At 44.8% G+C, this 23452-nt stretch overlaps 1 protein-coding gene across 2 annotated transcripts in view; it reads left to right on the top strand.

Moving 5' to 3' along the window:
• Nucleotides 1-8375: 8375 nt before the first annotated feature.
• The window catches only part of Auts2 (activator of transcription and developmental regulator AUTS2), a 1096900-nt gene continuing 1081823 nt past the window's right edge, over nucleotides 8376-23452 (top strand). For both annotated transcript variants that reach the window (XM_029477062.1, XM_029477061.1), the window contains exon 1: nucleotides 8376-8861. In XM_029477062.1, coding sequence (XP_029332922.1) covers nucleotides 8553-8861 — 309 coding nt within the window. In that variant the 5' untranslated portion in view covers nucleotides 8376-8552. The remainder of the gene's footprint in view (nucleotides 8862-23452) is intronic.

The raw sequence follows: 23452 nt of genomic DNA, 5'->3' as shown, positions 1-23452 counted from the left end.
TGAGGTGACTTCTGCAAGCTGTCATCTGACCTCCATATACGCCATATGTTTATGCTGTGTGTATCAGCACAAAAAGACACTACAAATAAATCCTAGCATTTGTAAAACAGGACCTCAAAGAGGTTCTCTGGACTGTGTAATTTGTTATTAATTGTGGTATAAATTTAAATTACATTTAGTTTTCTGTGCCGGAGCACAGGTGTGTGCATCATAGGACAACCTGTGGGAGTTGGTGTATGTGTGCCTGCATGCGTATGTGCAGGTGAGTGGGAGTTCTATGTGTGTCCCAGGGAACGAACTCAGTCATCAGGCCTGTTATCAGATGAGGCATCTTCCTGCTCGCCAATATATTTTATTATTATTTGGTGGAACTGAGGTTCCAATCTAGAGTCTTGTGCATAGCCAAACATGTAATTTACCCTGGTGTCACATCCGGAGCTCCCTATTCTATTTGTTAAATATTTCCAAAGTGTGCATCCTTCCGTCAATGGGGATGTAGTCTGATCTGAACTGGGCTTACAGCTATACTTCTCTTCAGAGAACAAGAAAATCACAGGGCTGGGGAGATGGCTCAGGGGTTAAGAGTACTTGCTATTCTTGCAGAGGAATCACATTAGTTTTCTAGTACTCACGTAAGCAGTTCACAACCTCTTGTTAAATCCAGCTATAGGGTATCTGATGCCTTCTCTTGGCCTCTGTGGGTGCCTTCACTCACCTGCACATGCGTACACACTCAGGCATACATACAGGTAACTAAACTAAAACAGAAACAGTTTTTTACGAGTCATCTAGTGACTCCAATAGAATATTGATTTTCAGGTGCCGGATCACATATAAATATGGACTTCTGTCATTGGTAGCTTCAAGGAATCATCAAAACGAAATTTTGGAACTATCTATTAAGTTTTCCACCTGAGCATGTCAAGTAAGACTTGGAATATAAATAATGTCCTGAGAAGGGTTAAAAATATTGGCTAGGAAGGTTTCGTGGTTTTGTTTGTTTGTTTGTTTGTTTGTTTTGTGAGTGCACATGACTTGTGGTGTGTGTGTATGTGTGTGTGATGTGTGAAGCTTATTAAATTTGGTGCAACCAACCACGCTATTACAAAAGCCTCATCCGGTCAGCAGCAAGCGTCTTTCCTTGGCTTCCTACAGCAGAGCCTGAGGAATATGGCTTGATGGCTGTGTCACTCACCAGAGACCCCTGTGGAGATGATGAAAGTTTGTCTCACGATATTATGGAAATGGAAAGAATGCTTAACAAATTGAACTATACATCCCCTCATGGCTCTTTTTTCCCCCTCCCTCCAAACATTAAAACTGCAGTTTGGAAAACAACTTCCAAATGTGTATAGAAAAAAAAAAAACCCAGCAGGTGATAATTAGGGCAAACTTACAACAATGTGATTGCTGATGGTCTGCCTGTCAGTTAAGACAAGTTATCACTTCTCCCAGGAAGAGCTATTATTAAAAACAACTTAGGAGGGTTAAAGAAGAGTAGCTAGATGTGTTAGTTTCTTCCTTTTCTCATTTGGAGACAGCACAGGGATAGATCATTAAACATCTCAGTTGTGTGTCTGGTCTCTGTGCAGACATGCACACAAAGTAACCGAGAGTTATAAACGAGCAAAACATAAACCTTAGCTGCCTTGAGTTAAAAATCAATTCTCCTAATAAATTAAATTCAAATATTATATACTGGGATGTAACATCAAGAGTGATGTGCTAATAATTGCCATGTTGGCAGAGTACAGAGTGCAGGGTAGAGAATTATAAAAATTTAGTCATATAGAAAACCTGGTACCAAGCCTAGTATTTGTGAGTGGAACACTCAGAGATTAGAAAAATGGTTGAGATATAATAATAGTATTCTCGTAGGTGGGACGAAGCTCAGTCCATAGAGTGCTTGCCTAGCTTGCTCTAAGAACCGGGTTCTTTCTATTCCCAGCAATACATAAAAATCTGGACATGATGGAATATGTCTAGTCCTAGTACTCAGGAGGCATAGGATTAGAAATTCAAGGATGTCCTCAGCTACATAAAAAGTTTGAGGCTAGCCTGGGCTATATGAGACCCTGTCTCAAGATAGGAACCAAAAACAGAATCTTCACTGTTTTTCTTTTAAAGGATTTACTTATTTTGTTTATTATATGTCTTCATGTCTATATGTGTGTGCACCATGTATGTGCCTGTTGGCAGAGAAGGCTAGAAAAGAGCATTGAATCCCCCAGAACTGGAGTTACAGATGTTTGTGAGCTGCCATTTAGGTGCTTGGAATCAAATCCAAGGCCCTCTTTAAGAGCAATGTATTTTAAACAGCTAAACTATCTCTCCAATCCCAAGAATTTTCACTGAAATTCAGACTCTTTGGATTGGAACCAGGGAAACCTATCACTCGTGGACATTTTCTCTACGAAATCACTCTTACCTTTCCTCTTCATGATCTTTCCATTTGTGCTGACTTACTTTTTTGTCAACTTGACACATGCTAGAGTCATTTGGGAAGGGGGAACCTCCATTGAGAAAAATACTCCCACTAGAATGGCCTGTGGGTAACCTGTGATGATTGATGTGGTAGAGCCAGCCCAGTTCAGCACAGGCAGTGCTATTCCTGGGCTGGTGATCCTGGGTGCTCTAAGTACCTGGTTGGCTGAGGAAGCCACAAGAGCAAGCCAGTAAACGCTCTTCCAAAGCCTCTGCTCCAGTTCTCACCTCAAGATCTTGCCCTGATTTCCTTGCATGATGGATTATAAGCTGTAAAATAAAAAAAACTCTTTCTTTCCCAAGTTGCTTTTGGTCAGGGTGTTTATCAGAGCAATGGAAACCCCAACTAAGATAGCTTTCAAGATTCTTTCAGCAGCTCCACAACGGGTAGGAGAAGTGTACTGGTATGCATGATGCTGACTTGTATACACTTCTCCTGGAACACAGCCTCACAGAATCTCTTCACACTCTCGGTTCTGTTCTGTAATAGGCTTTAGAGTGAATCAGTTGTTGAACAAGAAGCCCCAGTTTACTTAACTATGCAAAATAAATATTGCACAGTGAAATCTTTCTTTCTCTTTCTTTCTCTCTCTCTCTCTCTCTCTCTCTCTCTCTCTCTCTCTCTCTCTTTCTTTCTTCCACACAGGGTTTCAGTGTGTATAGCTCTGGCTGTCCCGAAACTTATTCAGTAGAGGCAGGCAGATCTCTGAGTTCAAGGCCAGCCCGATCTGCAGATTAAAGGCCTTTGACACCACTGCCTGTTGTGAAATTTCTCTTAAAACTTGCAGAAATTAGGCTGTAGAGATGGCTCTGTTAACCACAGGGCACTCACTGTGTAATCAGGAGAACCCCAAATCTCAAGCTTCCATTGAAAAATTAAAATACGGTCATGCCCACCTTTAATCTCAACCCTGTTGAGGGCGGAAGGGAGGATGGCTGGGATTTGTTGGTTGTCAGCCTAACTCCACATTCAGTGAGAGAATCTGTTTCAAAGAAATCAGACGGAGAGTGACAGAACAAGTCATCTGACATTCTCCTCTGAAGTCTCCATGCATTTGGGAAGGTGGACACCTGCATATGTATATGTATATGTACCCTGCTCCCATACATACACATATATAAACTCATACACAAAAATAAAACTTCTGAGAATTAATTGAGATATTATTTTAATACCCTTGGAACAGTGCCACACACAGTAATTGCTTAGCTTATTATGCAGTACTGTTAATCATTCATTAGTGATCAAAACAGATGAGATGGAGATTTAGAGACAAATAAGAGCAATAAAACATATAAATAATTTTAATTCTCCAATGGAAGAATATGATGAAATTCGGACCCCAAAAGCCATTACCAATTCTAGTGAGCACTACACTTGGACCCTGAAAAAAAAATCATTTAAACATTATCCCAAAATACGTTTGCAAATTACTCTTGCCAGAGGCAAGGTTCTTGGATACAGTACATTACTATCCACTTTCCCCCCCAACTAGACATTACTCTTTAAAGACACGACTGCCAAGGGCTGCTCTGAAAAGTCACCAATATAATGCCTCTTATTATATTTGACAATTTCACACTTTTCCCAACCCAATCTCCAAAGTTTGTGAAAAGTGACTCTACTTGCAACGTTACTTCCTGGTTTCCTAGAATCTTCTTGTCTGTATCGAAGACAATTTTTACCTCTGTCCCAGTTTGCTTCAGCCGTCAACTTAACACAGCCCAGAGTCATCGGAGGGAGTCTCAGTTTGGGGATTGCCCAGATCACTGGTCTTTTGCCAAGTCTGTGGGGGAACTGGCTTGTTGATTGATGTGGGAGGGCCAGGCCTCTGTAGGTGGTGCCATCACTGGGCAGGTGATCCTGGGTTGTGTAACAAAGCTAGAAGAGGGAAGAGTGTGCCAGAGACTGAGCCACTAAGCAGCATTCTCCCATGGTCTTTGCCAGGTTCCTGTCTTGACTTCCCTCAGTGATAGACTGTGACCTGGAAACATAAGCCAAATAAAGTCTTTGCTCCTCAGAATGTTTTGTTTGTTTGTTTGTTTTTTAAATCACAGGAACAAAAACGAAAATTAGAATATCCTAGAAATGAACCCTGAAAATGAGCCCAAGTCCCTTCTGTGAATGACAAGGAACCTGCCTGTATTTTGAGGAATTTGCCTGATCGTCTCAGCGTGGGTTCCAGCCACTGAGGGCAAGAGCATCCTAGAAGAGAGGTTGAGTACAGGAGTCTGAATTTAAGTGACTGCTCCGGGAGCAGCAACAGTCAGTATAGCTAAGTAATTTTGGAAGGTGCCACTCTGCTCCCTAATAAATTCACATTTATCACACAACACCATTCTCAAGGGGGAAACAAAAAAGCACAGGATGTACTAAAAAAAAAAAGACGCTATGTTTTCAAGAAGAAGGCCTTGGGAAGCTTGAAAGGGAACGTTTTGAACATTTAATTGAACTTCTTTGATTTACAAGATGAGAAAATCAGTCATTTGAAAGTCTTGCCTAAGGTTAAATGGTTTGTTCCCCTGGACAGACATAAAGCCTGTCTTATTCACACTCTACTTGATCTCTTCTGTCTCCTTGTCTCCCACTACCCATATGCTCACAGACCTGGGTTCCTGAAACAGGAAAGCTGGAGTGTGACTTAAAAACAAAGTATTGAGAAACCAACCACTAAATCTGGAAGTGTTAAGACAAAGAGACTCACTTGCCAGAAAATAAGATTCAAGCACTTTTCTGTTTGGGGTGCCACTGTATTCCCGAACCTACAGCTGTGAAGCCCTAATATCTGTTGAATGCAAGGGAAAAAAAAAGCATCCATCCGTTTACCCATTTGAGAAACGTTCGTTTTCTTTCTCTTCCACTGCTTCTGACCTTCTTGTTCTGTTATGTGCAGACTGGGATTCAGAACAGTAGAAATCCGCGTACAAAGCATTGTAACACCGTGCCTGGCTCATTGTGAGCAATTAATGTCAGTTTGTTTTCTTTTCCTTCATGCCAAGTGTGGGTTGCTAGGGGTGAGGGGTGATGTGCCACAGTGTTTATGTGCTTGGACAGAAAGAGAAGCGACTAAGAGATTGCTGAGAGAAGACTGTCGGTGAGTATAGATCAATTCCAAGTGCCTTGAAAAAACGCACAGCTATTTTATCCAGAGAGGCTGGTCGCTTTGGTTGATCGATTCTGGGCTGTAGTCAGCTCTTTAATACAACTTTTTATAAGCATCCGTTACATCGTGGTGGAAAACGTAGGGAAGCCACCTCTGCTCCATCCTCCTGCAACTAAGCAGTAAGCGAAGTCTGCAGCGAGGGGGGATGGCGGGTTTGGAGTCCTTAGACTGGGACGGCCCCCGAGCTACTCAGTCCCTTGCTCCAGGTTCAAGTTCCCGTTGTCTGGCTGCTCCAAAGCGGCTAGCGCCTCCTCAAAGTGTCTCCCACAGAGAGACCACAAGTGCTGGCCGGGCGGGGGTCGCCTGGGTTCAGGGGCACTCAGGCATTCGATGTTCTACCACGCAGAGCAGGGGGGTGGGGGGGAAAGTTTCCAACTCTTGCTTGATGAGCCTGGACGCAGTACTAGACTGACTACTCTTCTTGTCCCCAAAGTGCAACCTCTTTGGGACCACATTTTGCACTTCCCCTCGCTGCACGCACTTTTTATTTAAAAAAAAAAAAAAAAATTTTTTTTTTTTTTGCATCGGGCGCGCGCTTGCGCGCGGGCAAAACACCTAGAGGTACTTCAGAGTAGTTGAGCCAGCAAGAGCTTCAGGAGTGGAGGAGATAAGGCACTCCCGGAGCAAGTGTCCGGAGAAAGGTGCCTGCCCCGCGTGCGCGCGCGCGAGTCCTCCGTGCGTTTGGCGGGATGTTGGGGCAGCTTCCAAGCCCTCGAACTTCAACTCCACACCGGCCCGTGCCCGACCCCTCCAACACACCCCCCACAGCCTCTGGAGACCCCTTCCGCCCCCAAGTGCGCAGGCCCGGCCGCCCCAGCGCGCATGCCCTGGGCTCGTGGAGCGGTGGCCAGCCCCTCAGCCTTTTTGCTTTCCACACACTCTACAACTAGGGGAGGGGGGCGGGTCACGTGATCCAGCCCGGCCTGAGGCGCGCGGGAGGAGGGGGGACGGGGACGCGCGTGGGAGAGAGCGAGGGGGGGGGGGGGGGGGGGGGGGGGGGGAGAGAGGCGCGAGGGGAGGGGCTTCTCGCGGGAGCGCGCAGCTAGTGGTGTCTGAGTGGAAGGGGCGGCTCTCGGGAGCGCGCCCCGGGGTGCCGGGGGTTTTGGGGAGGGGGAGAGAGAACGAGGCGTGAGAGATTCTCGGGAGCCCTCGAAGGGGGAAAAGGGGGCGGCCCTCGGGAGCGCGCCGAGTGAGGCGTGAGGGGAGGGGGTAGCTCTCGGGAGCGCGTGCCGAGCCAGGAGGGCGGTCCTCGGGAGCGCGCGCAGAGCGAGGCGCGAAGAGGGCGGTCTTCCAGAGCGCTCGCCGGTGAGCGAGCTCGAGCGCGCGTGCGAGAGGGGGGGAGAGAGAGAGAGGGAGAGGGAGACGGCAAGCGGGCGGGCGCGGGGCTGGGCCGAGGCGGGCGGCGGCGGTGGGCCGGCCGGAGGGGGAGGAGCGGGCGCTGTGTGAGCGAGGCGGGCGGAGGATGAGGCCGTGCCCGGGCTCTGGCTGCAGCCGCCCGGGGACACGCCGTGCACCCTCGGGCTCCGGGCTCCGGCGGCGGCGGCTGAGGCAGCGTTAGCTGAGAGCGAGCGAGCGAGCGGCATCTCGCAGCGCTTCTTCCTCAGGCGGGGCGACGCGGCGAAGAAGAAGAAAAAGAAGAAGAAGAAGGAGAAGAAGACGAAGAAGAAGAAGAAGAAGAGGCGGCGGCGGCACCACACCGGTGTATCTCGGGTTGGAGACTGCTCTTCGCTTTCCTCGTTGACTGACTCACCCCCTCCCCCTTTATAATTTTATCTTAATTTTTTTTTTTTTTTGAGGAAGGGTGACCTCTGGAACTGGGGGTGGGAGAAGATCTACAATTTGTGTGTGTGCGTGCGTGCATGTGTATGTGAGGAGGGGGTCGGTGGCACGCGCCAGGCTTTGCAATTCTTCTCTTCTTTCATCTTTTTCTCCTCCTCCCCCCCCTCGAAGACCGAAAAAAAAAAATCCCACAACTGCTTCAGCGTCCTCCTCCTTCCCTTCCTCCTTTCCTCGGGCAACCTCTGTCTCCGCTTGTGATTGCGTGGTTATGCTCCCCTCTCTGGGGGGTCTCGCCCCTCTCAGCTCGCTCTCCAGCCCTGGCTTCCCTTGGATGCATTTCTTAAAAAAAAGACTGGGAGCCCGGGAGTGAGTTTTTCTGCGAGACGAGTGTGTGAGAGAGGCGGAGGTGTGGGGTGTTTTCCTGCACGAGGGGGCGGGTGAAGTTCATTGCCACCCACCCCTCACTTCACCGTGACCTTTTCGGACCTCGGGCTTTTTTTTTTTTTTAATTTTTTTTGGGGGGGTCTCTAGAGAAAGCGAGAAGCAAGGCGATTTCAGTGGTGGGGAGAGAGCATGGCCGCGGGGAGGGCTTCCCCAGTCTCTTGATCAAAGCATTCCGCTATTCTGATTTATTGCCTGCTTGGTGAGTTATTTTTTTCCCCCTTTCCTCTGTAAAGGAGACCTGTGTGTTCAGCCATTACTTTGCTCGGCGCTGTTCTCAGGCATCTCCGACCCTCGGTGCAGAGGGGAGCCCCACACTTCGCCCTCTCGCTTCCCCGTCCCTCCCTCCCCGTCTCCCCGCCCCTTCCCCCTTTTTTCTTTCTCTTTTCCCCCTGCCCTCCCTTCTTGTTCTTCTTCGGATTCTTTTTTTTTTTTTTTTTTTTTTTTTTTTTTTTTTTTTTTTTTTTTTTTTTTTTTTTTTCCTTTTTTTTATTTCTCCCAGTCGCTTTCTCCCCCGCGCCCTTCCTCGCGGCGGGAGGGAAAAGCCCGTGCAGGAGGAAGGGGGGCTCGGTGTCAATTTTTTTTCCTTCTTGGGGTGTGTGTGTGTGTGTGTGTGGCCGCGGCCCGAGCCTGTGGCGCGCGGGTAGGTGAACAGGGAAGATCCCCGGCGCGGTTAAAAGAACCATGGATGGCCCGACGCGGGGACATGGACTCCGGAAAAAGCGGAGGTCTCGATCACAGCGAGACCGGGAGAGACGCTCCCGGGCCGGGTTAGGAACTGGTGCGGCGGGTGGTATAGGAGCCGGCCGGACCCGGGCTCCCTCGCTGGCTTCATCGTCGGGCTCCGACAAGGAAGACAATGGAAAGCCCCCATCCTCCGCCCCGTCCCGGCCCAGACCCCCGCGGAGGAAGCGCAGAGAGTCCACCTCAGCCGAAGAGGACATCATTGATGGATTTGCCATGACCAGCTTTGTTACTTTTGAAGCGCTGGAGGTAAGGGGGGGACCCCCTTTTCTGTTCCCCCCATGGTTTCCTTTTATGCATGACACCCCCCCACACTCGGCTGCACCCCGGTTTTCTTGCCTCCCCCGCCGCACTCGAAGCTCTCTGTCTCGGCCGAGGTCTTATTGTTGGGTGTGGGGTTGTATGTAGGGGGAGCTGGGGGCAGATAGGCAGCAAGGAGGGAATCGCTAAGCGGTATGCCTGGTCTGGTCTTCTACTGGTTTCGTTCTTGTCCAGCTTGCCTTTCCCTTGCGCCCCCTTCCTGCACCCCCACCTCCCTCCACAGCAGATGGGTGGAAAGAAAGGGGTTCAGGCATCACAACAATGCGCCCCCCTTCTCCACGGATGGTTCTACCCCCACTCCTTTCCTTCTCTTCTCCCTCCCCAATCATGGCTTCTTGGCTGGTGGAAGTCTTTGCTTGGGTTTGGGGCGCCTGTGGACTGTTCTCCGTGTGCTTTCTACAGAGCCATATGTTCCCATGCATGTGTGTGTGTGTGTGTGTGTGTGTGTGTGTGTGTGTGTGTTTTAGTCTGTCTAGTATATGCTTTTTCTGGATGTCCTGGGGATCAGAGGCTGCTAGGGTTTTGTGGCTTTTCTATACTCCCCCCTCCCCTTTTTTGGTGAAGCTGGGGAAGGGGGCGTTTTCTCCTTGTTGGGAGAAAGGAGGGAGGAGGGGAGAAGAGGAAAGGATGGAATATCTTTCTATATTCTGCATGGGGCTATATTGCAGAAAGGGTTAATGACAATATTATCCACACACATACATTTGCCTGTGGGTTGTGTTGGTGTGTGTGTGTGTGTGTGTGTGTGTGTACATGAGCAATTTAGTTGAAGGACAGAAGAAGGTACACCAGGGAGGGCTGGTATGAGGCAAGATAAAATCCTAGCTGGCTGCTGAAGGGCTTGTCACCAGTTGTCCCTCTTTTCCTTTTTTGTATGTGCCCCCCACCCCAAGTGATTGGCTTTGTGTATGTGTTTGTGTGTCTGTCTTTATTCCTTAGGCACCTGCAGGCAGCCTTGGTTTTTCAAATGCATATTTTCCTGCCTGCTAAGAGGCTCCTGGTGTTTGTGTGTGTGTGTGTGTGTGTGTGTGTGTTTGTTGGATGGAAGGAGCTGGAGGGAGACAGTCCAGGGGTCACAGAAAAGTATCTTTGCCTGGGAAGATTTGCTTTGGTGCTGGGATTGGTCATTGGTGTGTATACATTTAACTGCTTTCTTTCCTCCTCTTCCTCCCTTTCCCCACCCTCAACACACACAGCCACACATACACAGGAGGTTCCGAGGGTCTCCTGAGTTGATACAGCACAAAACCAAAATATGGTTGGTTTGTAGCCTTTCATGGCACCTGACATAATGGTGTGGAAAAACTTTTCCCTTCCCTTCCCTTTATTTATTTATTTATTTATTTATCTTTGCTGATATTGTGGTATTGTTTCAGGGGTGCCAAGTACATAATGGTGTGGAAAAACTTTTCCCTTCCCTTCCCTTCCCTTTATTTATTTATTTATTTATTTATTTATTTATTTATCTTTGCTGATATTGTGGTATTGTTTCAGGGGTGCCAAGTCGAGCTTTGTTAATGAGAGCATAAGCCTCATGTGCACTGACTGTGCAGGTTTACGTTGTGGGTTCTAGACCTGTGTTTGGATGTCAAGTTTAAGTGTTTTTAAAAAGGCAGTCTTCCTGTCTGTCAGACTTGTTCATTTCTGTAAAGTGCTTTGGTTGGGGGTGGTGGTGGTGGCCGGTGGCTGGTAGCTACTGGTTGGGGAGGAAGGAAGGGAGGCTGGCGATCCTGGCCTTGGTGATGACCAGAGATTTTGATGCTAGTATTTGGCTTAAACATCCGTTTTAGAGTTGGTGCTCTGAGCGCCAAGTGTTGAGTGTCACCAGTCAGGATGCTTATAACTGTGTTTTTGAACTTTGCAGTGGTGGATGGGTACTGCAGTGTGACCTCTTTCTTGCTTTAAAATGGGCATTGGAGTGGCATCATGTCTCCTAAGAGAGAATGCTGCCTGGGCTTTGGCTCAGCATGGCTGCCTATGGTTGGTGAAGGAAAGACTTGAAAAATCTGCTTACAAGTGATTCTGCGCTCTGGGTAGTTGCCATGCCCTGCTGGGTGGCCCCACTTAGTCAGCAAGAGGGGGCATCTAGGTCTTCTCAGGTGGAGATGGAAGAAAATTTTGCACTTGTTTTGCTAGAAAATGTTCTTGGTCTAGTCTTGTTTTAAGCCTTAAAATTTATAATTTTTAAAGACAACTGAGTTCAAGATGTACCTTGAATACCATACCTCTCTCTGTGATGCAACTTACTTCTACGCTACTTTTCTAGATTTAAAACCTGAGGATGATTTGGTTAGCTGAATGCTATGATACTTCTATGTCCACCACGATATCACATATGTAATGGTGCATTGGTATAAAGGGTATAATTAAAAAAATTTTTTTGTATGAGAAAGTACATGGAACAGTAGGGTAAACTCCAATGCACCCAACACCCCCAGAGTCAACAACTTACAATTCCTATGTTGCTCCTTCTGTAGTTCATTGAGCTCTCTCTCATCTTTCAGACCTGCTCTGATGACACCTGTAAATATTTCTGCATTAACCTCTCAAGTATATATAAATGATTCAGATGCCTTTAGAAATCCCCACAGTACCAGTATCTCTCCTCAGTAAATTAACAGTTCACTAGTATTACATATTCTGTCGAGTCATGTTTTTAGAAAGTTCAGATTTTGTAGAAAACCTGTTAAAACCATGTATTGGAAGATAAAAATAATTATGTTTACCTTTTTGTGTGTGTGTGTGTGTGGTGGTGGTGGGGGTAGTGGTGGTGAGGGAAATGTATATATATTGGCTGTTAACACACTGTGTCCATGTTGGATGGTCTGAACCTAAGCTTGCAGTGACAGTTAGAGTCTCTGATGTTCACTGCACTAAATTTGAAAGATTTACTGAACCGTCACCAAGAAATGTGAAGGCTTAGGTGGAGCAGGCAATTCAACTCTGAACTTGGATAAAAGTGTGTGTTGAGAACATGTGTATGGCTCTTACCCTCTTACACTCTTCTCTCTCTTTTGCCTCTTGCCCCCTTGCTCCCCCTCTGTTCCCCATTCCCTCCCCACAACTCCACATGGCCATGGCCGGCCCCTGCTTCTCTACTCTCTCCTTCTCTCTGCCTTTTTCTGCCTCTCCGACTGCCTCTCTGACTGACTTTCTTAACTCCCCTCCCCATTCCTTGAATAAACTCTATTCTATACTTAAAAAAAAAAGAATATGTATGTTAAGAATTACCACAGATACCAAGAGTTACCCTAAATCCATGCTTGTGCTTGTAAATGAAAATAACTTTTACCATGAATCATCAAGAAGCCATAGGTATTGGCTTGGACAGTTAGGCTTACAAATTACACCAGTTTAGAGCCATTTCTGGCAGACTTAGGGATCACATACTTAGGTCATGAATAGACAAACTGACTCTAAGATTTTGTCCTTAGAGACTTTGTGGTGGCTGCGACTTCCTTCCTTCCTTCCTTCCTTCCTTCCTTCCTTCCTTCCTTCCTTCCTTCCTTCCTTCCTTCCTTCCTTCCTTCCTTCCCTCCCTCCCTCCNCTCCCTCCCTCCCTCCCTCCTCCCTCCCTCTCTCCAGAAGCTCCTAAGTGATAATGGAATATTTTGATATAAATACTTCCAGGCCAGCTTTGGTTTTACAGATACTAGGCTAAAGGTAATAAGCACAATGGCAGCCTGCAATCTTATGCTTATTCTTTACAATCGTTAGATTTTTTTTTTATATAAGAAGATGGGACGCTCAGAGGGCAGTTTGGCATCTCCCACATGTTATAAGCAGTGAAACTGGCTGAGGTAGTTGCATATTCTGCGGGGACACTTGTCTTGAGTAATTGTGCCCTGAAGTTCAAGTATGTGATTACAAAGAGTCTCATGATAGAAGATAAGAGGGTAGGTGAGGAGGCTAAAGTTGAACTGTGTGTTCTCATTACACAGTTGAGAAGCAGAAGTGCCATTTAGAAACAGTAGTTCGTGTTTGGGTTATTCTTTGGATGTTAGGATGAGGGCAAGTCGTTCTAAATCGTTGCTTGTTTTAGTTTTTTGGGAGGGTAGTGGGCAGGGTGGTGTTACGTTGCACAGGCTAGACCTGCACATTCACTAAAACTCTGCTCCAGCCTCCAGAGTGCTGGGCTTATGGGCACATGCTATCCCACTTGGCATAAACCCAAACAAAGTGGCTTCTAGCATTCAGAGTATAAATGGGAATTTTGATACTCTGGTACCAACAGGATGTACTTACTGGTATGTCAGCTGAGGTGCTTTTCAGCATTCTTTGGGTTTCTATTAGGAAGCCAGGAGTAGTATCCTGGCTGAAAATTTGACTTTGCAAATCAGTTATTTTTTCCTACTCTTCTTCTTTTGTAACTTGGATGTTTCTTTTTGTACAGCTGACCACAGGGAAAGAAAGATGACACTGGTAGACTTGCTAGATAAGTTTGTAGTTTTCTGGGGGAAAAAAGGGGGGGAAGACTGATTTCTGTGTGTAGAGGATCAAATACAGGCTTTCCCATGACCATTGCTGCCTAGTTCTGCTTCAGGATCAGTGGTCTATTAAGACTTTTATACAGAATCTGACACTTTTCTTTCTTAGGTCTAGTAGGTGCTAGTCATTTAGTTTTGAGAGTTCACTTTGTAAGTTTATGATGTGCCTCCTGCCACTCAGCAGACATGCATGCAGTGCTTAATACATACTAGCCACTAGGAGTTGAGGAGCCTAAAACGTTCATAACGTCTGGAAAGATGCAATATCGTTGGTAAGTTAAATCTAATACCTATAGAATGATTTTGAAACAGATACTTGATCATATTAACTTAAGTAGACTTTTAGAGAGGAGAGAGTGAGATAAGGTTTTGGGTGGCTCTGTGCGTTTTGAGACATGGTCTCATGCTCTGTAGGCTGGGTTCGAACTTACTGTGTAATGGAGGATGGCCATGAACTTGTGATCTTCCTCCCTCCACCTTCTGAGTGCTGGGAAAATAGGTGTCGACCTCATCTTCTATTTTGGCTGTGCGGAGGCTCTGTGTATGTGCTAAGAAAGCAGTCTATTAACTGAATTACATCCTCAGCCCTTGAGAAGTCCTTCTGGAAAAGATGGGCCCTAGAAGGATGTAGTGATAGGTGGATACGATAGTAGTGAAAAATGGGAGAGCTTTCTGAAGAAATGATGAAGGCACCACAGGAAGAAGTCCAAGAAGACACTGGGCGATTAAGACTAGGGGCCGAGAAGTCTGGTAGGAAAGAGTACAGTATAATCACAGTTCTTAGGAGACCGGGAGACCCACCAGCCAGACTTGGCCTTTCTGAGTCGTTGTATTGAGCCACCTGGGGACGTCACCTTCTTAAAGCATTCTTTTCCTCAGTCCTCTGTAAGTGGAAAGATTGAGATGAAGTTATAGCGAATGTTCTCAGGCTGAAAGGGGACATAGCTTTGTCCAGGTTCCTCAGATTGTGTTTTGGAGTGCAGCAGAATGATCAGTTCTCAAGTACATTTTAGAATGACTCGTTCTGCCAGGATTAAAAGTCTTTATTATGTGAATGTGAATTTGGATTATCAGAGGAGGAAATGGAGTGCACCTTATCTCCTCAATCTCTCTGGCCACAGAATATTTAAATTCTCAGCATTGTATCCATAAGTCATTAGGGAATATGGGTTAAGGTGTCAAAGAACCCATTCCAGATCTTGGACTTTGATGATCTCGGAGAGTCAGGGGATTAGGCTGACAGAAGAGTGTAGAAGCTCAGTTTCGGAGGCTGGTGTACGGGAGGCTGCTGCAGGAATGGCACGTGAGGTCTGTGATGATATTAATAGAGAGATGTCCACTTATTTTTCTGCCTCGTGTCAACTGTTTTCCTGATTTTTTTTTTCCTTACCTCACCAGGAGGTGAGTGTTGGTGACCCCTTTTCACTAATAGCTCTTTCTCAGTGTGACAGCTGCTGCTCGATTCTGATGCCACCCAGTTGCCCTCCAGCCAATGCTTTTATCTTCCCTCGGACCCTTCTGGTTTTATGTATTACTGCTTTTTAGCAACCTGGAAAAGAAGGTTGGGATGAGAGGGGAATTTGACATTGGTGTTAAAACAGAGGTTTCTGGTTAGCTGGCTCTTGGCTTGCAGCACACGGCATGGTAATTCACAGAGGGTCAGAGCATTTCCAATGCTGTTACAGAGCTAGGGAAAGGCACGGATCCGAGTCTCTCTCCATGACTGTTTTTCTTTCTGTCTTGCAAAGTTTGCCTGTGAGATTGCTGAAGGAGGTCAGGTCCCGTCATTGCAGTTCTGAGAAGTGTGCATAACTCCAGGTTCTGAGGACGTTCTGAGTGACCGGAGCAGGGGGAAGAGTGTGGGTCGCTTGTGTGCATGAACTCAAGCCCTTTACCATACTCACCGGACTTCCGTGTTTTACTCTGTGAAGCGAGGATTAGTCGGAGGAGTGAGGGGAATTTGCAGGCCTTGGGAGGAGGCTTCCCTGTAGCTCTTGCTAGCTGTGGAGATTAACTGCTTTAGCTATGTTGGGTAAGATACAATGAGTCAGATGATATAAAGAAGTGGTTGGTTCTGAGAGAGGTGTTCCATTAACACTTATTTGGAAAAAGGGTAATACATTTTTTTTTTTTTTTATGGGCGTGTAACTCAATGGTAAAGCACTTGCCTAGCGTGTGCAAGGCTCTGGGTTCAGTCTTCCAGCACTACTCTGAACTTCAAAACAAAAACAAACCCAAAGTAATTTATTGTGATAGAGATTCTGGGACACTTGTATATAAAGCTATTTTTTAAGATACTGTCAAAAATAAATGGTGATTATTTAGTTTGAGAGATTGTTAAGACTAGAAAGTCATTAAGCACAGAAAACAACTGTTGGGATTATTGTGGAATAATATAGGTCTCGATGATGAGATGGTTGATGGAAGACGTTTGTGTGTGTGTGTGTGTGTGTGTGTGCGCGCGTGCACATGTGTGCGCGAGCACAAGTACTGATAAGAAGTGCGTGTGCAGTGGTGCTGAGAGTGGATTTCAGTCATTTTACCCCATTCTGAATAGGTGTATATTTACGATACACTAAATGTAGTTTCACTTCGTCGAAGTGCAGAGGCAGCATCTCTTTAACACTTCCCCTGCACTCCAGGGTTGGGATTACACCCCATATGCTGTAGATTTAGGAAAACCACCTGGTAAAAGGATAGCAATATCTTATTTGATGACAGTCTGAAAAATCAAAGTAGATTCAAAACTCTTTTGAAAATGGAAAAGAAGACTGCAGTAGTTAGTTAAGCAACCATCAAGAGCGGAGAAGCTACAGCCACGTTGGGATATGCCGTTAGCCAGAGAAGCTACAACCACGTTGCGATGTGCTGTTAACTAGGGCAGAAGTACTTCTGATACATGATATCGAGCTGTCCCATGAATGTAGGTCTCCTGTTAGTTCACCTGCTTCAGCTAGAAGTGTGTGTGTGTTGGGGGGGGGGACTTAGATTTTAAGAGAGAGTCTCTAAGATGTGTCATCTTTCCCCTTCTGGTGTGAGCTATGTCTTCACATTCTCTGTCTCCCATGCAGAACAAGGAGTAGTATCTTGCGTTTTCATGTCTTGGTATCAGTCAGGGACACAAAGAATAGATAGGTCACTCTGTCTCTCTGTCTCTCTGTCTCTGTCTCTGTCTCTCTGTCTCTTTTGGTAGCTGCAGGCGAGAATGAGTAGTTTCATACCATCTGACAGCTTTTGCTTACTTAGGAAGGGACTATGTTAGTGCAAGCTTCTATGTCTGTCCTGTTTGAGCCTCCAGTTCCATGTATTTTTAAGGGGACCTGGACCTTGAACTCATATGAAATGCTTATTTCTTTCACCCACTCAATTCAGGGTCCGGATACATTGTGCGCTACCTCCCTGCTCCTTACCTCCCTGCTTTTAGCTTTCTTCCCCTCACTGAAAGAGTTACCACAAGTAGGAATGCACATAACAAAATGAAAAGTATTTGGGAAGTTGGGACAGAAATGTGAAAACTTTAGCGTTCCCAAGTTTTCATTATTTGAACCCTGATGATCTAAAGTACTCTGGTATGAACTCTGGGATAGAGCACTCTTGTGCTCTTTTATGATCTCTTGGTTCATAGCTAAACAGTAGTTAGAGTTTACCCAGACTAATTGATGCTAAATATGTACATATATTTGTTTAATACTTTACTGTCATTTTGGATTGTTGGTGTACCTCATAGTGGTTTATGCTCTTGGTATTAGAACCAGCTACAACCTGGATGTTGTAAAATGAGAGCCATAGAGGAAAAGGGGAAAGTTTATAGTGTACATGAGTGACAGTAATGGCTAGTAAGGGTGAGGATTAAGTTGCATCAGAAGAGCTTTTAAAAGTCCTTTAGAGTAGCTACTAACTGGACCACTGCCTACAAACACACTGTGACCCTTGGTTGTGTGGGTGAGATTTGATACTTCCAACTACAGCTAAATTTTGAATCCTAAAATAAACCATTGCCATGGTCAAGTTGTAGTGGTAAGCGAGAAATGTCATTTTCCTTGTTGTCCCTACACTTAACCTTTTCAGTTGCAAAGCAACCCTTACGTTAAGTATTTGTAGTTTCTGCTGGCTGTGATATTTTAGAATTTAAAGAAATTAAGAGACCCATTCATTGTCCAGTACTGCAGCTATCCCTCAGTTGTTATACTGAAATAATGATTATTCTTCCTTTCTCTCTCCTTCCTCCTCTTTTCCCTCCATCCTTCTTTTTTCCTCCTTCTCCCTCCCTTCCTCCCTTCTTCCCCTGGAGATGAATTATATGGATATGTGGCTCTGGCAAGTCTATAATTCATTATGTAGAGCTTATTGACCTCGAACTCATAGACTCTGCATATCAGGTGCTGGGATCAGAGGTGTGTGACATCATCCTTGTAGTCTTTTCTTCTTTGTTTTTACTTCTGATGTCTGTTCATTTGCACCCCTGCCCCATTGGCTAAAAGTAGCTAATGAAGCATCCTTTAGTGTGCCATTTAGCATAGTTAAAAACTAAAGGGAAATACAAGAAAATAAAGATGCAAAGACAATAGCTTGTCATTAGAATATTACTTGCTTTTCAGTTACATGATAGCAATGACAGTGACTTCCACTTAGTTTTTTGATGCAGTTGACAGCCATCACGAAGGTCTTCAACTGAACTAAGAAATCCTCCAGTACATTTTAAGTGAAAGTAAGCCTTCTCTGGGGCAAAAGAGGGAGACAAGAATTTGGTAATTCTGCGTGTAGATTCTTTACTTCTTGTTACCGTGTTCTCTTAGTTTACTTGAGAATATTAGTTTTAAGATTAACTCGAGGAATTCAGTCGTTAGGAGGGATTTTCCTTAAATTCAGAACTGAACTTCTCCTAAGTAGTCGCCAGCCATTTCACTCCACATCTGGAGGCTCTGCTTTTGAAGCCACCATCTTGGTGTTCTTTGCACAGATGTTGTCCCTAGTGGCGAGTTCTTTTCTGCCCCTCATTTTGCAAATGACTAATGGTCTGTTCCAGATCATCCTGGGGGCCAGAGGTCCCAACAGTACCCAATGAAAGTAGGGGACTCTTTTCCCTTAGTGCTGGGGAGTACAAGGATTGAGGGTTACGGAAGAAAGTTCTGTTAAATCACCCCCCGCCCCCAGCCTTGGAATTTCTTTGTAGTCTCTGATGACCTTGAACTCCTGATCCTCTTACACCTACTGAGTTCATGGAGTTACTGGTTTGCACCACCAGCCCTAGTTTTTATACACTGTTGGAGATTGAACCCAGGGCTGTGTGTGTGCTAGGTAAACTCTCCACCAGCGGAGATCCATCTGTAGCCCAGAAGGAAGGTTTTAAAAACCAAAATAAGAGGAACACCCATACAAAGTTCCTATTTTTTCCTAATAATGTTCTGTTGGTTATTTAATACCAAGAACCTTTAAAAACATTCATCCTCATCCCACATGTTCCCCAAGTAGTACACTACCTTCAAATTCATTACTCCTTCCTACAGGTGTATGGTTTTAAAATCCCCTTTCCCACCCTTCTGTCATGAATGTATTGGCTTCTCATTCTTGCATGTCCAGTGGAAAGATAGTTACCTGGATATAAGAGATTATTGTGACCTACTTAACATTTTTAAATTTTTTGAGTGGGGATTAAGTTATTTTCTTCAGAATGGTAACCTGGGGAAATTTAGAGCAATTTTCATCAATACCGATAGCAGAATATATGCAACAGAGGAACTTTGGCCTGTATTTGAGATGAATGAATATTCAAACTTCCTTCTGAAGGACTCAAAATACAAGATTCACATAATTGTGTTGGCTAAGGCATTTGTCTGTTTATTGCTGAATGAGGAAATTTGTCATGCATGTATGTTTGTAACCATTCATATAATGGAAAGAAGTTTTTCGTGGGATTGTAATAACATATCAAGATGGATGTAATTAAAACAGAAGCAGATTGACACCCTGAATTAAATGCAAACCAGAATCCAGGATACCTGTGCTTTGCGCCTTTCGTATTTGCTGCAGGGGCAGTCAGCCAGATATGCAAATAAAAAGACATTGATGAATCTCTCTGGGTGTGTATGTGGTTGCAGAGAGCCCAACTATTTTATTAATCTTTTACCAACCATTGTTTAGATTTGCAGCAATGATGGAATGTATTAATTTGGCAGACCAAATAGGCTAGGACCAGAAAGTAGGAAATAATCAGAGGAAGACATGATTGATAGGTTGTCCCATAAATAACACATGCGACTGACAAAGGGGCTGAGTAATCTTTAGATCTGTGCTTAATGTCATTAATGGAGCTGTTAAACCAGGATGTTTGAGTTTGAACTTCAATCAGAGAGGCCTTGCCTCCCATTTAAAATGTAGACCTATCTCTGGGTATGCTCCCCGGGCTGATCTGTTGACAAAGTTGGTATAAATCGAATTTTTGTAAATTGGATCAGATGTCGGGGGAATCTTGCTGTGAAAAACGAGTCCTTTTTACCAAGCATAGTACTCCTCTCTGCAGGGAAGCTGGGATTTTGGTAGTCATGTGTTCTAGTTTTATTTCTGTTGCTGTGATGAAATACCCTGTCCAAAAACAACTTAGGGGACTGGAGAGATGGCTCAGCCGTTAAAGGCTAGGCTCGAAACCAAAATGTCAAAGAGCAGCTTAGAGGAGGAAAGGATTTACTTAGCTTACAATTCCAGGTTGCAGTCTATCATCACTTGGAGTCACAGTGGCATGAGTTTCAGAGAGCCAGTCATTCCACGTTGACAACCAAGCAGGGAGAAACAGTTGCATGTGTGCTACATGCTTGCTGTTACTCAGCTAGCTTTCTTTACTCTCTCTATGTAGGACTCCTAGCCTAGGGAATGCTGTCACCTACATTCTTCCTACAGTCCACCCAGATGTAGATAAATTTTCAGTCCAGGAAACGGGAGGCAAGTGTTATTCTTAGCTGATTCTAGCCTGTGGCAAGTTAGTTGATTGTTGAAAACGAACTGTGAGGAGCTGAAGAGATTGCTCAGTGGTTAAGAGCGATTACTGCTCTTGAAAGAGCCAGAGTTCAGTCCCCAGTACTTGTTGTACAGCGTAGAAGGGCTGCAGCTGCAGTTCTGTGATCCCTGACATACCCAGACACATAGACCCAGCTAAAATTAATAAAAAGGAATCTTAAAAGAACAAACGACAAAATAACTAGCCATCAAGTCCTGCTTGGTGGGCATGGCTTTCTGTGCTTCATATCTCCCATCTTCTTGTGTTCCCTGGAAGGAAATGACTGTGAGAATTTCATGTTTCTCACCTTACTTAGTCTTGGTACTTCCGGCATTAATTGATGGTGATTGGACTAAGCTCTTGTCTTTCAGATCTCAGAACTTGGTTTTCAGGTGCACACTGAGGAGGGCTTGTGGCTATGAATATGGAATATGATTTCCATATCTGCTCCATTGGGGAGTCCAGGCATGTCATAACCACTTCAGAGTCAGGATTGTACAGAGACACCCTACCTGTAATTTTTCTATATGACAGTTCAGTTTTAAAATTGTAAGGGTGCCAAAAGCAGGGCTGTATTGTTATTAGGAAAGCCGAGGACATCTGTTACATCTTGTTAAACAGGGGAGGAAAATGCTCTAATCAAAACGTCTAATTATGCCCTCTCAACTGAAAGAAATATCCTTTACTGAACTTTTGGGATCAGTCTAGATGGAAGAAACTGGCCTCTAGAAGAACGGGGATCTAAATTTACTTTATTAAGAAAAATTACCCTTAACTGAAGTGACTTAAGGGTTTCATTTTATCAATTTGCTTTTACCCTGTGTGTCAAAAAAGGTATTTTCAGAAATTGTCTACACTAGCATGAAGCTCTTGTTTTTCTTTTCCCTCTCTCTCCCAAAGCACAGGAGGCCCCCAGAGGGAGTTTTTATTTCCAGATGTGAGCCTCAGAGGATGTGTGGTAGCTGAGAGCTACCTGGGGGAGGGAGCAAATGATAATTGCAGGTGAGAGGCAAGGGGATAATTCAGCCAGAGCCCTGGGAGGTGAGATTTCACACCTGGGTGTTGAAACCTGCTCAGTCAGACAGTTGGTTGTTTAATTTAAAAACGTTTCATTAGTCTAACACTGAGATGGTCCAGATTGTTCTAGGTGACCTCCTGTGCAAGGAAAACAGTGGTTTTAAAATAGAGCCGTTTACCGTGTTCCCATGTTTGAAAGTTGTCTTACGTAATATCTCAAGAGTATCAAGATACATCTCCTTTGACCATTAGTTAGATAATTTAAATTTTGTGTACATTTGTGTGTGTGTCCATTAGTCCCCTTGTTTGAATGTGCATACAGAGGTTAAGAGGACAAATTTCAGAAGTGATTTCTTTCTTTCCACCCTGTGCATCCTAGGGATGGAATTCAGGTCATCGAGCTTGACAGTGAGTGCTTTTGCCTCTGCTTCTCCTCTTTTGATCTGTATGTCAAACTGTGATTAATCTAACTGAACCATTGCCTGCGTTCAGAATCACAGATGTTCAACAACAGCAACAACAACAGCAACAACAGCAGCAGCAGCAGCAGTATTATTTTTAGGGGCACTATATTCCTGATAGTTTGAAGATTGGGACATGGATTAAGTCAGAGAGTCAGTTCATTTATTTAGCTTTGGTAACCTTTATTTCACCTTTTTGAAATGCTGTTCTCATGGATTGAGATCTTGGGCCCTAGTCTAACGGAGTCTTTGAAGTGTTAACTATGACAAGACACGCTCTGTGTTTCCTTTGGGAGCCAGTGGGAGGGTTCAAGGGGTACTGACTCTTTTCCCTCGGACTGTTCTGTATGCTGTAATGGCTTACTGAGTATCACACTGGAGTTAGTACTGGGACCTTGGAAAAGAGAGAGCCAGCATTTTCTCCCTTTATTTTTAATGTACTGTTTCATTTCTCTGTGTTCTCTGATTTCAGCCCCTGCACTCTCCCTCCATATATCCTTTAAGAGATATTTTAAAGCTCTTAAAATGGTTGCTTTCTCTAGTCGGTAATCTATGTTTAGGCATTCAGACAACCCTTATTATTGCTGACCTATTTCTTAAGATAAAACAAAACAAAACAAAAAATAGAACAAAAACTCTGAGAAGACATGTTTGAAAAAGGCACTTGTGTAGGGCTTGCTCCAGGCCAGGCTTGGTGCTTCCAGTGAATTTGGTGTGCCTCAGAAGGGTGCTGTGAACAAAGGAGCAGTCTGCTCTTGCAGTTGATGCAACTAAAGCTTGGAGAGAGAGGTTGTCAGCTCATCTGAGACCAAAAACTGCAGCAGCTTAGGGCAGATGTGAAGGCTTAGGCTTCTCACTCTTTTACACTTCCTTTAAAAATACGGACTCATTTTCCGAGCGCCTCAAATGGGTCTCTGGGAGAGACCACATTTGGTTCTCTTGCTGTTGATGAAAGGCATCCTGGTTATAAAGGATTTTCTATTTATAGTAATAGGATCCACGGCTGAGCAAGAACCATATCTAATTGTTCCAGAAAGTTGTTTTCTTTCTGTCTTCTTGTCTGTCTTCCTTACCACTCTCACCCCCCCCCCCCACCTCCTGAGCTAATGATGGAATCCAGGGCCTGTTGTATGCTAGGAAAACCCTGGGTCACTGAGTATCCCCTATTTTCCTTTTAAACCCTGAAGCTTATGGATGTAGCTCACTTGAGTACTGAGTACTTGGCGGGCATGCAGAAGGCCCGGGCTTGGATGCACATACATTGTGAAGTACTGGGATATCCTTAACTACATAGCAAGTTCAAGACCAGCAGTGGGTACATGAAATTCTGTGTTAGACTGCTTCACATAGTTTGCCTGTAGTCTAGTTGGTGGTGCTATTCCCTCTCTGTCTAGTTCAGTGTTTTGTGTGCATTAAAATCTGGCCTTATCTTAAAAACAAAACAAAACAAAAAACAAACAAACAAAAGAACCATTAGCAGGTAGATATTAAGTCTTCCCAAGAGCAAGAGGTCAGGTTCTTGAGACTGAAGCTGCGGGCGTGACTAAACCATTGTCTGTTCTT

This window comes from Mus caroli, chromosome 5 (genome assembly GCF_900094665.2).
Source record: "Mus caroli chromosome 5, CAROLI_EIJ_v1.1, whole genome shotgun sequence".
NCBI classification, from domain to species: domain Eukaryota; kingdom Metazoa; phylum Chordata; class Mammalia; order Rodentia; family Muridae; genus Mus; species Mus caroli.
Note: the sequence above shows the minus strand (reverse complement) of the source record. Positions and strands in the feature narration are given on the sequence as shown.